Source organism: Emys orbicularis, chromosome 12 (genome assembly GCF_028017835.1).
Source record: "Emys orbicularis isolate rEmyOrb1 chromosome 12, rEmyOrb1.hap1, whole genome shotgun sequence".
NCBI lineage: Eukaryota > Metazoa > Chordata > Testudines > Emydidae > Emys > Emys orbicularis.
Window position 1 is genome coordinate 19655048 of NC_088694.1, and position 16838 is coordinate 19671885.

Consider the following 16838-nt stretch of genomic DNA (forward strand, 5'->3'; position numbering starts at 1 on the left):
AGATGCAACTTAAAGCTTATTTCCCTCTGGCGAATCAGACTTTTTTCCCCCCCAAGAGGCTGAAAGCAAAGTGGTCTTGCATTTGTATTTAAGTTGTACTAAACTGAGTGTGAGCTGCTACACACCTACTCAGGCAAATTGGAAATCTTGATTCTTAGATATATAGACACGAGGCCAATGCTTCAAGCAAGATGTGTACTAGGATGGTTGAAGTTTGAATAATCAAACAAAAAGTACTATCAACTTGAATGCTAAAGTTGGCTTAGTTAGCTCAACTGAAATGCCATTTGGCCATTCTAATTAAACAGTGTCTGGGAATCTTCATAGGTGAAAGTAAGATGTGACCTGAATCTGCTGAGATGCAAAAAGACATGTCTATTCCAACTAATTAACTAAGCATATTTAAGTACCCTTAATAGGAGATAAAAATCCAACATTAATAGACAGCATTTAGTAACTGAAGTAGGCTAGTGAGTGTGCTGCACACCATGCACCATCCAGGATAGAATATGAAATGAACATCTGTAGCCTAGTATCTACAACTACATTAAATAAAAAGGGAGTTCTAATAGCAGTCAGATAACCTTTTAATGTATTGATAACTGTACTTTAGTAGTGGATGTAGGATAGAAGATAATGGGTAGCCTTTGTCTTGTCTAGTTTTTCCATCCACTCTCCTTCCTTACCAGCCCACACAGTTGTGTGTAGTGTCCTTTGTTATAACACTTATTGACACCATGACCAGGCCAAATTACAAGAAAAGTGGACATGCTGAGAAACTTAAACATACTCTTAGGCCTGAATTGTCACTTTAATATTGTATGTGCACTAGGATGCAGTAAAAAGCTAAAAATAAGACATGAAATAACTAGTGTTAGTGGTCTAATTGTAATAGGCTGCAGTAAAAAATAACCAAGTCCGCTTTGCTATGTGTTTTGTAAGTGTGCTCATCACAAACTCACCATCCAACATGTGCTTCAGCATCAGAGGATTGGATTGAGGGTGTAGTCACCATGTTTGATCAGAGCATAGATTAAGTCATATGACACACCACTTGAGCCATTAATTTCTAGGTACCACATATCCTACCACATGACTTATAACTTCAGCAGCTGTATTAGCTGCCCTGTAATTCAAAATATCACAGGAGATTATGAACTTGTTGCCCCAATCCCTGAACCTACCTGGAACAGAGTTTGAAAGATGCTTTGAACAGTTAATCTATATTTTAATCAAATGCATTTATCATGAAAATATTGACAATTTCATGGGTATTAACTCATTCAAGCTCAGACAAATTGAGACTTAATAAAAAAAACGTTTTTCCAGCATAATTTTAATTTGAAATAACAGAAGTATCTGATTAGTTTAGAGTTAAATCAAAGTTAAAATATTTGACAAATATACTAAATCAAGAAGCATAGTTTCCATAAAATCTAAAAGTATTATTCTGGGAACAGGAATTAGAGTTAACAGCTACACATCTTCAAGATATTGGTCTTGTAGTGAATGTATAAGCTTCTGCCCACAAACAGGAGGGTGTTCTTTTAGACAATGGAATGTAGAAACTTGCACAGTATGGCTTACACTTCCACATACTGAAGCATTTAGTGCATTATGCTGAACACAGCTTGTTCTTTAAAATATATTACTTTGTGTTTAATTGTTCTCTTCAATATTCTGTTGGATCTAATGGATACAACAAGTGTTTTTTCTGTGCTGTACAACACAACCACCACATCTGTAGTAGATTTCAAAAATGCACTAATAGCTAACCTCCCGTATAGGTTAAAATAAAATAGTATCAATTATTGTAGTTTAGATACTACATCAAGCATTACATAATCCAGCAGTTTCTATCCACCTGCATGGAACATGAAAAGATGCATTTCCCTTAGTTTCAAGAAATAACTGAAGCAATACATGACATTTTGGCTTTCAGCAGAGGAACTTCAGGCATTTTCATAATCTCAGACAAGCACAATCATTTAAGTGAAGTCCCGATTGGTAAGGACAAGAGGAGCCACTAGGGTCCAGACATAGAAAAGGAGGCAGACCCAGCTTGAAGTGATCTTCACCCACACGGCTGGCCACTTGCTTGTCATAGTTTTGAAGTCTGCATCAGGGCTGTAACAATGGAAAAATAGTTGTTAATGACAAGCCTCCTCCTGCCACCCTCTCTGCACTTTTACTGAATTGAAGGTGCAGCATGTTTGGAACAACTCCATCATCATTTCCAAAAAGGCTCCTTGTCTTATAAGTGAAGACCCTAAACTGCAAAGTCCCTCCTTTCAGAACTTTAGACGTGTCCTGCCACCTAGTCTCAGTATGTCCCAGCCTATGTATGTTTGTTTATGCATCACCACTCTTAAAATTGACCCCACAGCCAGTTAACCAACTTCAGTTCTTCATTTCAGGCAGCTGTTCCTCCACTAAATGAGAAAATGCAAGACCACCCCATGTAGTAGGTCAGCTAATCACAAGAAAAAGGCAATAAGTAGGTAGTGGGGGCACAGCCTCAAGATGGATAGTCTCAGTAGCTCTGGGGGAACCCTCACCACATAAGTGGCTTCCATGTCTGTAGCTGCCAACATTCCTTCTCCTGTTTGTCTTCTCAATCTCAAGCTGGGCAGAACCAAACTTTTCAAAGGACGGAGTCCCTGACTAACTCATTATGCCAACTGGAGGAAAGATGCACAGCCACAGGAATCTGAAGAAAAATCTACTAGTCAGTCTGGTATCTTCTGCTCTTACAAATTTGGACAATCCTTTATGCAGGCTCACCCACCTCACTTATACTGTCAATGCCTTTAATGCTTTCTACTGTTTCTTTACTGTCCTATTTCATCAACACAAAAAGCTAACCACCACAACTTTGATGCAACTAGCATGAAGGGAAGATCTCAAACCACAGGACAGATGTCCCTGATTTAGGAATAGCCTTCAGATTTCCAATCCCTAAACTACCAGTGAACTCACTGGATATAAAGGGGAATGGGGCATTAGAGTTACTCTCCCCGCAGGAATTAAAGCTGCACAGATAGTCAGATCAGCCACCCAGAGTTGAGGTAGCAGGTGCACCTTTCATCCACCTTTGCAAATATATTTTTATGTTTAAAAAGTTAAAAACATTTTGTTCCTACCTGTACCAGTTGGTGAGTGTCATCATGATGTAGAGAGAGGCAAGGAGCAACATGAAGTGAAAGAAAGCATAGCTGTACTGAACTGCCCCTTTCTCATTGTCCATGACCCGACGAACTTCTCCATCTTCCACGGACACACCATCGGTTCCCACATCATCCAGCATGGCACTGTCATTCCCAGACAAAGTCAGCTTGTTCACCTGGCTGTTACTGGAAGAGCGGATGCTGCAAAGTGACCCAAAAAGGAAAAGTTAAAAATCAATCCTATAGAACACAGGGGTGGGTTTCACTAGTGACTATAACTACTAGTCAAATCTTTTCCATCCTCAAAATGTGTTGCGATTGACTGAAATTTTTCCAAAGGGGTAAAAAAGGAACGCTCCTTAGGAGATCCATTTCCATCCATGTTACATATCAGAGACCCAATCTCTGGAATAGGAACATATTCCCCCCTCCCTCCCCCCCGAGGCACCTGACACTGCTGTGGATATCACTGCAGGTGGCAGTACCACACCAGGAAGTTAACTCCTAGCCCCTGCTAGAGCTGGAAACTCAAGACTCAGATTCCAGTTGCTATCAGTGGAAGCAGGGTGCTGCTTCTGAACTTCCAGTCCAGCAAATACCTTACCCCAATGTGTTTAGTTTTTGTATTGTGATTGGAGGTCAGTTCAGAAACAGCTTTCCTACTATTTACCTACTGACTAAGTAACATCCCCCTCCCCACTTCATGCTATTACGGCCTATTTTAGCTTAAGACTTCAACTAATTAAGAACAAGGTTGGTGAAGCCTCTACCCTCCTCATAGTTTTACTAGTCTTTCATATTTTTATTTGCCCACATCAAGCTAGACAGAGCCTTATGTGCAAGCCAGGTAGATTTAATACACAAACCCACCCAGTGTCCACAAAAGGAAGGTAAGTGCTGCCTGTTTCTGCTTTGAGGGACTCAGATCTTACCTAGAATACAGGAGACAAAGAACAAAGATACCAAGTCCAACAATACTCTGTGCATCCCACCACTGCAAGGACTTTGGTGGAGCCGGAGTAGCAGGTATGACAGTTGCATTAGCTGGAGCTATTGTGGGTGCAGTTATCTGTGTGATGATGTTCAACAAACTTGGGTTGCAGCTTCTATCTGAAACAGGTTTACAAAAAGAGATTAAACAGGCACAAGCTTTTTAGTAAAACTCATCCCTGTCATCTTGTTGGCCAGGTTTGTAGTCTAGAGTTCCTTCTGGACTTCTAATTGCTCTTGGATTCCCCAGTAGCGTCAATAGCAAGAAGTCTTCCCACCTGCACTTGACTAGATTAGTGTACTCCAATCAGGCCCTCTCTCATATCTTTGCACAGACACCATCCTTCCCACATTCCAATCCCCCCACTGCTTGATTCTCAAAATATTTAGTTCTGTGGTTCATTAGAAAGGAGTTCAGAGAATGCAATATATAAGCCTAGGCTAGAGAATTAACTTCAGTCCAGACCTTGTCCATCAACCAGGTCTTTGGGACCTCCAGAATAGATTGCTGCAATATGCGCCACACAAAAGAAAGCCATTGAGAAGGTGAATATGACCACCTGACTATGTAGCAATTCTACACCTTGAGTATGCACATGTTGCATGGATTCTTAAATGCATCATTTGACCAGCAATCCCAGCACAATGGCTTCTGATAACAGTAAACTCCACTGATATGTTTGTTTTAAAAATGGAATACATTACTACCAAGGCAGATGGATGCTTACCAGGCTCATTAGACATAGCTGACCAAGTGAGATACATTGTGTAGAGACTAATAACAGAGGACTGGAGGAGGCCAGAGTGAGGTTGATGTTCCTGTTTAAAGACAAAATGCCCTCCAGAGTCAAAAAAGGCATTTCAGATAGAGCTGGATTTAATCCTAATTGCTGCAGATTTGCCTAACATCTAGTAACTACAATTAAACCCTTTAAAAAGTCTTGCCTATGAGTATTTAGTGACAAACATTTGCCATAACTGTTTAGGGCCATGTATTACATATATGGCAGCAAATAATTCAGGGGTGAGAACCACACTGGTAGTCTATCTTTGGAGGTTGAGAACACTGGTAATAAACCAGCCAGGGACACATGTTCGTCCCTCTTGACCCAAACGTATGCACTGCACACATCATCTTTGATCAGCAGCTCTTGCTTGACTTAATCGTGACAAGACTCTGACTGTAGCAGGTTTGCAAAATACAAGGCTAGCAAATAACTTCTGAGCAATATCTAGTAATCCCCTGATGCATATTAGCAGAGGTGGTGACTCAAAATAGATTTGGGGGAAGAGTAGCAGCTTTAGAACCCAAGACCTACAGATATGCCCAGTATTCTTCAAAGGGTGTTTAATCAGCTGAAGCAAGTGTATTCTACCTGATGCAGAACTATTTTTTGTTTAACAGACATCAAAACAGGTCAAAGTATTTGCCTGTTTACAATCACCCAAAATAGAACCATCCAAATTCAACCCTCAATTTACACATGTGGAAACCCACATTAAATGAAAAGGGTTGCACAATCATCATAAAGGGCAACATTTTATCTTACAACAGCAACAAACAATCAGAGCAAAGGATAATCTATCATCATTCATTGTTTGCTAACGAGGCCACGGGTTCTTAGAAATTTTCATAGTGCACCATATCTCATGAAAGTATTCAAAAGCATCTTAATGACTTAAGAGCCTAAATCCAATTGATGTCATTTAGGTATGCTGAAAGTTTTACCCAGCATCTCTTGGATGCCTCCCCTCTGATCCATGGTAGCTGTAGCATCTCTGAGGCACCCACAGCAACTGCTTTCACTAAGTGCACTAAGAAATAGTTTGGTGCATTGTATTTCAGATGTGTCTAATATGATGCCGATTTCTAGCCATCATTATGTGACATGCCAGCTTTCTGCAGATGGTCAGTAAATGCTTAAATGTCCATAGTTCAGGAACTATTGCATTAGGCTCAGTTTTCTGCTTATAATCACATAATTAGCATGGTCTCATCCTGTGACAATTTTTTTCTAATGTATACTTCAAAGGAGATTTAAAGATATTGCTGTCTGTGTACAAAAGGATTTAACCAAAAATAGAAAATGTAGTACCTGAACTTTCGGAAGGATAGAAATGATGGAGACAACAATGCACAAGATCATATTAAAGCTGATGAAGAACTTGTTCTCAGTACAACCATCAGGTTTAGTGTAGAATACATAGAAGAGCACAACAGAAATTATCGACAAGATGTAGGTCAAGCTCGTACAAGAAAGTAAAGCTGAAAAAGAAAGACAAGTTAACTCAACACAGGGTGGAAACAAGTACTTCTGCAGGCACTCCACTGGGGCACTTACCAGCCCTGAATTTTAGAGGCAAGATTTTCTCTCTACCCCACATAGACTGGGTGCTTTTATAGTGCCCTTCTTTCAAGTTATTTAGAATATAAGGAGCCACAGAGGTTAGTGTTCTCAGCTAAAATAGTTAAGTTAAATTGCTAATTGTTATGGTTGTGTCACTGGAGCCATTTACAATCATATCAACAGCCTACAAGCATGAGGTGCAGCCACGTTATCACCATTATACAGACAGGGTGACTAAGGAAAAGAGCTTAGCTGACTTGCCTGAGGACATTAAGGGAGTCAATGGCTGCTAGCCCTGTATTCAGACCATGCCTCTCTATGTAGCTGGGCAAGAAATTTAAATTTTATTTCTTATGACTATCAAAATGGACAGTGACTGACAGGTCTACTTCTCATTTTAATTAATGAGACCAGAACCAACGTGTACATAGAGCTATAACGGAGCAACACTGCAGCTTCTAACTCCTCAGGTAACTCTGGAGTTTCAGTTGTAGGATGCAGATCAGAGAACAGCACGTACATAGTGGCAGGGCTGTAAGAGGCTATCCCTTATTTCTGTACTTATGCTATGTACTCATTGTTTGTTTCTTCTAGTTATGTTTTGCATTCTCTGATTTAGATACCTACCCACATACCAACACCTGGAGTTTCCTTCCTCCATTCGCTCAACCCAGGACTCATTCCAGGAGTGAGCAAAGTCCACAAGCAGCACCAGCTGGATGAGGATAAAGCAAAAGGCTCCAAGAGTGCCAATAATAAACCATGCTAGAAAAGACATTGAAGGGTATTAAGTTACAGTTATTTCTCATAATTTGTATTTTACTAGGTAGAAAAAACTAGCCTCAGATTAACCAATAAACTGACTTATCAGCTTTTTAAAGGAATAGTGAAAATATAGCCTGGAAATTCAGTCCCTTAATACTCTATGGTATCGATCCTGCAAATACTTACACATGTACTTGGATCTAGAGCATGCAAGTAGTTTCACTTGCTTAATTTGAGTCACACTGAAGTACGTGCTAAGTATTTGCAAGATTGGGCCCAAAGTGTTTTCAGAGAGAAGAATTCAATATTTAATGTACGACACTATTTTCATGTCCATAAGTGACCATCGAAGTTTATGAAAGGTGATTTAACTCCCCAACAATCCTACAAAATGGATGCAAACAGTACTAGTCATAGGTAAACACTTCCTTAGAATAGCTGACTGAAGAAGATAGGGATCTTCTGCAAAGGCCTTTAGGAAGTTCTTAAATGCCTTGGGAAACAAAGTCTTTCCTGACATCTACTAATATGAACAGTGACAGAAGAGAAACGAAGATTTAGTCAGTCATAAAAACACTTAAAATAATTAAGGTATTTAACTATAAATATGGAGCTCCACCCCATTTATCTGAAACAGCACTGCAGCTATGCCCCATGTACTGCTTACCTCGTAACTTCCCTAATTACCAGAACATTCCAAGGAAATGGGGTTGCACTGTATGTATTCTACAATAACCATAACTTGGAATGCACCAAATATAACCTCTGGTAATTTGTGAAAGTTTGTATTTTCAAAAGCGATTCCATGACTATATATTAACGTTACCTCTTGTGAAAGGCCCTTCAGGAATGTAAAAGGCTCCAACCATGATACCAACTATGGCAGCTATTTTGAAGAACCAGAACCTTTTTAAAATAAAAAGACAAACATGTTTGACAGTGTTGGTCCTCTATCTGTACAATGAACCCTGTTTTAAGTGAACAAAATATGGCTGATTAACAGACGTGATTGTCCAAGCATGTGCAGGTTTCAAAAGACCACTCTTATTTGGCAGTCTCCTATGTGAAAAGACCATCTCAGAGCATCCCCAAATAGACTGAATACAATTCTGTTCCATCGTTATTAGACAGGGTACATATACACCCAAATGAGTTCTTGGTGATGAAATAATATCTATAACATTTCACATATCTAGTGCTTTAGCCTAGAGAGAGAATGTTAAATAAGAAAACATTTAACAAAGTCTTCGTTATTTTAAAAGGTTTATTTTAATTAAGGTATACTAAAAATATATTTGTCAAGAGTCTCCCTTTCCACTCCATCTTTATCTCCCTTTTTAAAAAAGAAGATGGCAGTTTCAAATGAACGCCAGACTCCAGAGAATTATGTGTGTTTGGGAAAATAACAGAACAGGTGAGTTAGCTGATTTCAAGGCATAATGTTTCAGCTTCTGATTATCAGTACTTTAGAAAAGCAGTGCAAGTAGGAGGCTTCCTAGGGATCTTGGTTACCTACACACTTTCAGAAGCAGTGCTCTAAGCAATCAGCAAAGGAACTAAAGGACTCAGTCCAGGCTGTTCATCCACATACACCTAAGGAATCTGTCACTATCCGGGGAAGAAATTAGTAAGAGAGACGAAGCAAGTTAACAGGCAAGTCAATACAATGCCTACATACCCATTGTGCACTGAGGCTCTCGGATCGTTACTTGTTTTCACTTGTATCATAAGAAGAGAGAAAATGAAGAAGAACACTGCCATGGCAAAGCTGATTCGATAGACAGCCCTGTATCCAACCAGCACATCGCAGTTGACAAAGCCATTCATGTGTGGTAGCCGGGTATGAAGCCCCTCATCACAAAATCCAGGCACCTGGATAAAAAGAGACTTGTAACTTGCAGTTCTAAGACCGCAGTCACAAATATGTGGAATACACAAATAATCCAAGGGTCTCAGCCAGCTTCCCTCTGGTGGCCATTGTGAGAAAAGGCTTTGCATCTGGTCCACAGGCCGAGATCAGATTTGTTCCTAGTGTCACCTTTTCCTCCCCATATCACTGCATAACCATGACATATAGAGAGTAACTAATTTACCCAAAAGGAAAGTATCAGAGTGTAAGGCTTAGAGCAAGGATGTTAATTTGGTATCCTCATTCTCTAGGCTTGAGATGCCCAAGTGTCACAAAAGTGAAATAGATATTTCAGACTAGGAGCCAAACAGAAAACCATTCCATATACATTGTGGCAAGTCTCCATTATATTCCTTTGCCCACTCCTGCGTGGCAGCCTCAATGGCACCTCACTTCTGAACAGACAACTGACTTTTTGGCAGAACTCAGTTAATAGTTCTGGTCAGTTAATATTTTTGTTGCCCCAAGTCTTGGAATCCTCTTTTCCAACCACCATCCTAACAGGATCCTATCTCCAGTTGGGACAGGTGTTCTTCCTATTCAAGGATTTAAATCAACACAGCAGGAGCATCTGAATTAATGGTGTAACATAAATCCCTTCCCCAGCAACATAAAATCTGAATGAACTGCTCTAGAGAGAATTTGCAGGACAGTGACAGGCACTCTGAACAGTGCTGTGCTGAGGACAATGTGAATTTAAAAGAAAAAAAGTAATTTACTTACTGGTAGTTTACATTTCAATTATGCACATGGGTGACACTCGTAAATCTTTGGATTGCTCAACACAGTTAATTTTTCCTCTGTTTGAGAAATTCCCCCCTTTCAACAACTCCAGTTTATTTGGGCGTGTGTGTGAGATAGTCCATGGCTAATAAGAAGAACTGGGGGCTACTAGCATAGGTCATGGCTTTGTTACAAAGGAGATCACAAATGTCTTTTTCATACCTTTTTCAGCTGCTCTTCCATTCCCGGTGCTAGCATGATACAGGCAACAAGCGTACTGAGAAGAAGGAGGAAGGCATAGATAAGACGGGTCACTGTGGAATTCTTGCTGTTTGGACAACATCGACACAGCAAACATGAGGCACCGCTGCACAGACATGGAATCTGGAGAACCAACATGGGAACAGTAAGGGTATTTCCCTATACAGACCTCACTTTCAAAAGGGCTAATCATCATTAAACACAGTCCCCTACTCAGCCAAATACCGCTTCCCTGGAAATTAATAGCCCTAGTCACTCACTTCCTGCAGAAGTTACCACAAAAATTAGAGACCAAAGTGATCAATTTACACATCAAGATTCACCTTGATGGCATTTTTTCTACAGTACATTCTTTATTGCTTTATCATCTTCATTTAATGTGTCTCAAGTGATGGCACTCCCATCCTTTTACACGTGTGATTATATTTTTAGTTTTATAACAGTACTCCAAGGCATAAAATCATGCACGTACAATACAGTTTAGCTTACAAAACAGAAGATTATAGAAATACGGTATGGTCACAGGGCCTGTAATTACATTAGAACAAGTAGTTCTGCACTTCTCAGCACGAACACACAAGACTTATTTTGCTTTCTACTTATTACAAATGGCTACCAGGCTGTAGGGACCCACTAATAGGAAGGAAAAACACAGGGGACAGTTATAGTGGGGCAGCAATGAATGATTCTATTCCTCATGAATGGTGCATGCTCAAATTTGAAGTTCTTGATTACAGAGAAACTTTAGGAGATGTTATTTATGAAAGGTTGACAGTGTTTTCATTTCTCTCTACTGCTATCAGCATTTATCAATTATGGAAACAAGTTGTATTTAAAACCAGTTTCTGAATTTCTTATTTAGAAAGTGGTTTCAAGAGCATCAAGCTTAGAAAAAACCCAACCTAATTGGTTCCAGTGTTTTATAACTGTACATAAAACATACTAACAGTTTTACAACTATTTAGCTACATGTTAAAAATATTTCAAAGCTCATTGTCAGTAATTTACGCCCACAAACGCAACACCAAAAAAATGAATTAAATCAATAATTTCCAGGAAAACAGTTCTTGTTTAAACTTAGACATACCACTGCAGTATTTGCAATCTTAGCACTGGACTAATACAAGAGAACTAGAAAGTGAGGGTAGCAAATACATTTTCATTGTTTTAAGGTTAATGAAATGCACGTAGTAACAACAAAGACAACATAAGTGGTGTCACTAGATGTTTAAGAGATTCTTTATTATAACAGACTAAGTAACCAGCATTTTTAAAAGCTTCCCCCCCACCCATGTCTCCCCTAGTTTATGGGCTTTGCCCCACAATAACCCAAATGAGCCTCTGCTATGTCCTCAGAGCAATCTGTGTGTTGTTGATAACACAATGATTACTTCCTTTGTTACGCCTCCTGAGATTACAAACACGAGGACGGACTTCCCACAAATAAACAAACAATGTCTATAGTATTCGAAATGAAGCAGGAAACCCCTGAGCTACAGCAAGAAGTCCCCTGGATCCCTCGGGACATTTGCCAAGTACCACTGATCAATGTCACATCCCTTCCCCCCACCGCCTGCTTATCAGCTCCTGAGCCTAGCAGCTCCTGGGGGCTGGGCCTGCCTCTCGCTATGTGACCGTACAGCGCCGTACACAAGGGCTCGAAGCTCGGCCACTGCCTGAAGGCGCCCCCCGAACAGCCGTGATACGTGGCTCAGCGCGACACAGCAGAGCCCCGCTAGTAGCCAGCGACACTAGGACGCAGAGCTCGGGGTGGGGGGGTCTCCGGGCCTGGAGACGAGCGTTAGCGGCGGTAATAACACCGCCCCCCGGGCGACCAGGCCTCACAGCCGCATCCCCCTGGTGATGGGGGGGGGGGGGGCAAGAGGGCGGGGCAGCATTTTCTCTGCACGGATTATACGGGGGCCCACGCGATGGGCGACGCTCGCACCCCCACCAGTCGCCGTCAGCACCCTTCAGGGGAGGCCACCCCGCCACTCACCCAGCTGGCCAGCGAACAGACCCCCAGCACGGCCCCCATGGTAACACAGCAACTGCTTCAGGCTCCGCTGCCGCTTCCGACAACTCCTTCCTCCCTGAAGCGACGCCACTTGCGTCATCACGGTGCACCCGCCCCGCAGCCCAGCGCTCATTGGTCGCGTCCCGAGCGCGGTGACGTTGTGCACGCATGGAACGATCTGTTAGGAGAGGGGAGGGGAGGGGAGGAGGCAGATCAGCCAAAGAGAAGACAGAGAGCCCCTTGGAGGGCGGGGCTGGGGTAGCAGCCCAGCAGGGCCTCCAAAGCGGTGATCGGTGACGTTTCGCGCAGACAGGCAGTCATTGGTCGAAGAGACCAAGTGGGTGGTGCCAGTGTTAGAGCCAGCCTATGGGGGCACTTAGTCAGCTGGGTGGAAGTTGACAGGAAGGGCCCGAGGCTGTTCAACCGTCCCCTTTATCTTTCACCCGGTGGGCGGGGCCATTGGCGGATCCTCTCCCCCTCCCACCAACTGCCATGGCAACCGCCAACAGCCTCCTGAGGCACCAGGCCTCAGCCTCCCCTCAAGGTAAGCCTGCCAACCCCACCACGAGGCAACTGTACCCAACCCCCAGCAGCCACGGTGAGTATCTGGAGAGAGAACAGAGATAACACCGATAACATCATTTTCGTAAACTGCAGAAGTTGGACAGCTGCAGCATCTTTTGCTGGCCACAGACTCTGAACATTAGCTCTCCCAGTGTATAGTGATAATAATGCAAATCCTTACTGGCAAATTCATAAAAACCCCATCCAGGCTGATCGAATACCTGCCAGATGATAAACTTAAGAGGTGAGCCATGCCAGTGTGACGTCACAGTGCTATGATGGCACAGGGGCACGGTCCCATTATAATGTCAACACACCTTGTCACCGTGGTGTTGCATGAGCATGATGTCACGTCCTGGCCAAAGAGCATCGCCTTGCATCCTGTTTTGGCGACGCATCGCAAGTGGACATAATGTCATGTGCTGCTATAGGGAGGGGGCACCCCAGTGGGCAAGCTCATGAAGGTGTCCTGTGAGGGGGTGCTGCCTGGGACTTATTTTATGCGTGGCTGGAAACACCCATAAATCAAAACCAAATAATGAATGCCGGTCTGTGCAACCAGATGAACCACGTCAGGGGTCCTGTTGTGGCCACCGTTTGTCTTGCCTGTTCTGATGTGGAGAGAGAAGAAAACGACCCCACAAAAACCCAGGCAGCCTCCTAAAATACGTCTATCTGTTCACATTGTGTTTTACCATGGTAATAATCTAAAATGATTTTTGAATATGGTTATAACATTTAAGTCCCATCAGCATAGGTAAAACCAAACTCTGTTATAGCACAGTTGGGATTACATCACGTTACCCAACAGGGCAGTTGTGATCATGTAGACAGGCCATTGTTGGATGTCTTTCATTGTAAAAGCTTCCAAACTTCCCAAAGCTTTACAAACAACATACATTCATCACTGAAACAGAGTCATCGCTGGTCAGAATCTGGAAAATCTGAATTGGAAAATAAAAGATTGTGGTACTTTTCTAAACTTCACCAACTTGAACTGCCAAAATTAGATGCGGCTACCAGTAGATTGTGCAGATGTTCAGATATGATCATGCATACTGTCTGGTCTTTGCTGGACTCCTTGAACTTGGCTTCTTCATGGGGGTTGGGGGGGAGTAAATGATGATACTCTCTCACACCCACCTACTCAAGGCACTAAAATGAGCTGTCACTGAGCAGACTGCATGATGCTTCTCTCTCCTTTCTTACATGCTTTGATGAGCAATGAAAATTAACAGCGTTGACCTTTATAGTATCCCTACTGGCATTTGAGTTAATAGCCATTAGAGTGGGGCAATTCATTTCTCTGAGAGCTTTTGTTTCCGGCTTTCTTCAAACTCAAGACATTGATGCATCAGTTACACTTTTACAGTCACAAAGAAAAGGGCAAAATAAATTTCAAAGCTCCCTTCCCTTATTCCCATAAATACTCTCTATGCTCCGCCTAACCCAATAGGGGGATGAAAAACAGATACTAACTCTACCTCTGTTTGTTGTACCTCTACTTCTTCTCATATGAGTAAAACAATGAAAAGTCAATACCCCTCTCTTGTTAACTTGGGAATGAGCTGCGTGCTATCTTTAATTTAAACATTGTAAGGAAAAAATGCATACTGCTTCCCTGAGCTCCCGTCCCTTCATCAGCAAGCTCCTCTATGCTTGCCTAGCAGGACTGGCTAGACTCCTGAGTTTCAAATAGGTCCTGGCTCTGCATGGTTGGTGTCCCCTGCTGTATCTCCCCCCTCCTCTTTCTCCTTTCTCCCCTCCTTACTATTTATGGTAGGGGTCACTGTCTCAGGCTCCACCTCCACAGTGGTCTGTGGGGTCTCTGCCAAATATGGCCTGCAGCTCGTAAAAGTGGCAGGTCTGCAGGGCAGCATCACATCCACTGTCGCCTTCTCCAGACATGCGGTATCTCTGGCAAAGTTCCTTTGCATTCACGTGGAACTGTTGCTCATCCCTCCTGTATCCCTTTTCCTGCATCCCCTGTGCAATCTGCTCGTAGATGTCCACGTTTTTTATGACTTCCACAGCTGTGCTTGCACCACCTCTTCTCTCCCCAGGAGATCCAACACTTCCAGTCTACTGAGGGCAGGAACACATTTACTACCTTGTGTGTACGGAGCCAGCATGGTTGTTTGGGCAGCTACACACAACAAGGATCAGCTACTAGGTGTGCTTACCAAGGTGGGCAATAAGGAGAAGCATTTCAAAAACACACAAGGCTTTTAAAGGTGGAGGGAAGGGGAGGCAGGAGCAGAGGTTTCTGTCCTCTGAGACCTCTAGGCACTGGAGTTTAAAACTGTGACCAGACCATTGTTGGAAAACTGTTAGGGTTGACACAGGTCATGCAGTGTCCACAATCGCACTGTAGGAACTTAAGTAGGTTGACCATGGCTCTATGCCCTTCAAGGGAGGTGGTTTTACTGTGTCACCATAATGGGTTCTTACATTGTCCGGAGACAAAACTCAGTGTAGTCACATGCACAAATAGGTTGATGCAAGGTGACTGATATCAACTTTACTTTGTAGAGTAGACCAGGCATCAGTTCACATTTCCAAGGTTGACTTCACAGCTGAAACAGCAAGAGACTTACTCCTTTAAAATGAAAGTTGAGACTGGAAAATAAAAAGCAAACTTGAGAGTGTGCCAGCCCAGTTCGTGCCCTGCCTCTAGTATATTGCATCTGGGTAACAGCACACAGCAAAAATACAGAATTTAGCAAAGACAGCAAAGGAGAAGCCCATGTCTGGCTACCTAGATTTCCATATCAAAGCCATCCCTGTAGTATGTGAGCAAATGAAACTGAAAGGGAGTGGAGGAGGGGGCTGTAGTGAGGCAGACTAATTAACATCAGTGGTAAATTAGCTAGGGCACCAGAGTTTATATGCCAACTTTGAGGAAAAGAAACTTGGAATTTTTAACAGATACAAATGGTCAGAACCTTAGTTGTACTCATCTAAAAACTGGCTACCAGATAACCAGACATGCAATAAAGAAGCCATTTTCAGCATGCAACTTTAATACTTAGCCCTTCTAAACAACTTTACAATTTAAAGGCACAGTGTAACAAAGCAGGGGGAAATCAACAAAGCAAGCTAAAAACCTATGCATTTTGGCCACACATGTAACCAGAGCACACTCAACACATTAGATTAGGCTTTGCGTCCTGAGACCCATCATCTCTGGGCCCCTCCTCCAGCTGGATATGGGAAATTGCATGCTGGGACCGGTCATCTCCATGGGCCACACTCTTTGTAATCAGGTCATCTGTGAAAATTAAATGTGCTTCCTGGGACAGGACTCTCCCAGTAAGTCACTGATATGGTCTCTGCCAGGAAATACCCAGACCTTTACCCTATTAGAAGCCTAACTTTCTTATCCTTTTCACATGCACGAAAAAAATCTCTAGGCAGGAAAGGTCACAGCTGAATCTCAACTGCTTCATTGTGTGTGCATGTGTGTGTGCGCGCGCAGCATCAGGAATTCTGCATTCTCTTCCCAGTTGCATCACTCACTCACTGTGTGAGCGAGTAAGTCACTAAGCATTCAACTACCCTAGTGATAGATGCTATAAAAAAGTTTTAGCTATAACATGGGGATAAAGATGTCTTCACAGGCCATGTGAGGCTTAGTTAATGTTTGCAAAGTGCTTTAGGCTCCTCAGATGGCATGTGCTCAGGAAAGGCAAAGGATCATTTTTAACATAGAAAGCTTTTCCCTTCAACTTTATTCATCACAAGTGATTTCCAAATGCTCGTTCTATTTCCTAGCATGCATCTGGTTCTGCATAACATCATTTCAAACCACACATGTCTAACAAGAGATAAGGATAAAGTCATCCTAGTGCTATCAACTGTGGGAAAAGAAGCAGAATATGCCATGAGGTTATCCTAATCATTTACAAAAATAAACTGCTGTGGTATGTGAATTGGTTGCGCCAGACTGAGCCAATGGTGCATCCCGTGTGTATCTATGTGTTAGTTGAATGAAGGGGCAAGAATTAAGTCCTTGAAATGTAATCTTGCTTGGGCAGTTTCTAAAGCAAAATGTAGCATATCTGGCCAAGCCTTCTTGGAGACAATTCACTGCA

At 42.4% G+C, this 16838-nt stretch overlaps 1 protein-coding gene across 1 annotated transcript; it reads right to left on the bottom strand.

Annotated features, from left to right (window-relative positions):
* Nucleotides 1–1213: 1213 nt before the first annotated feature.
* SERINC3 (serine incorporator 3) lies at nucleotides 1214–12275 on the bottom strand. Its single transcript, XM_065414955.1, has 10 exons — nucleotides 12163–12275; nucleotides 10125–10286; nucleotides 8949–9142; nucleotides 8097–8176; nucleotides 7133–7270; nucleotides 6254–6423; nucleotides 4886–4976; nucleotides 4100–4277; nucleotides 3144–3368; nucleotides 1214–2127 (listed from the first exon to the last, which is right to left on the bottom strand). The coding sequence occupies exons 1-10, from the start codon at nucleotides 12199–12201 to the stop codon at nucleotides 1989–1991; spliced, it is 1416 nt and encodes a 471-aa protein (XP_065271027.1). The 5' UTR covers nucleotides 12202–12275; the 3' UTR covers nucleotides 1214–1988.
* Between the last annotated feature and the right edge of the window lie 4563 nt (nucleotides 12276–16838).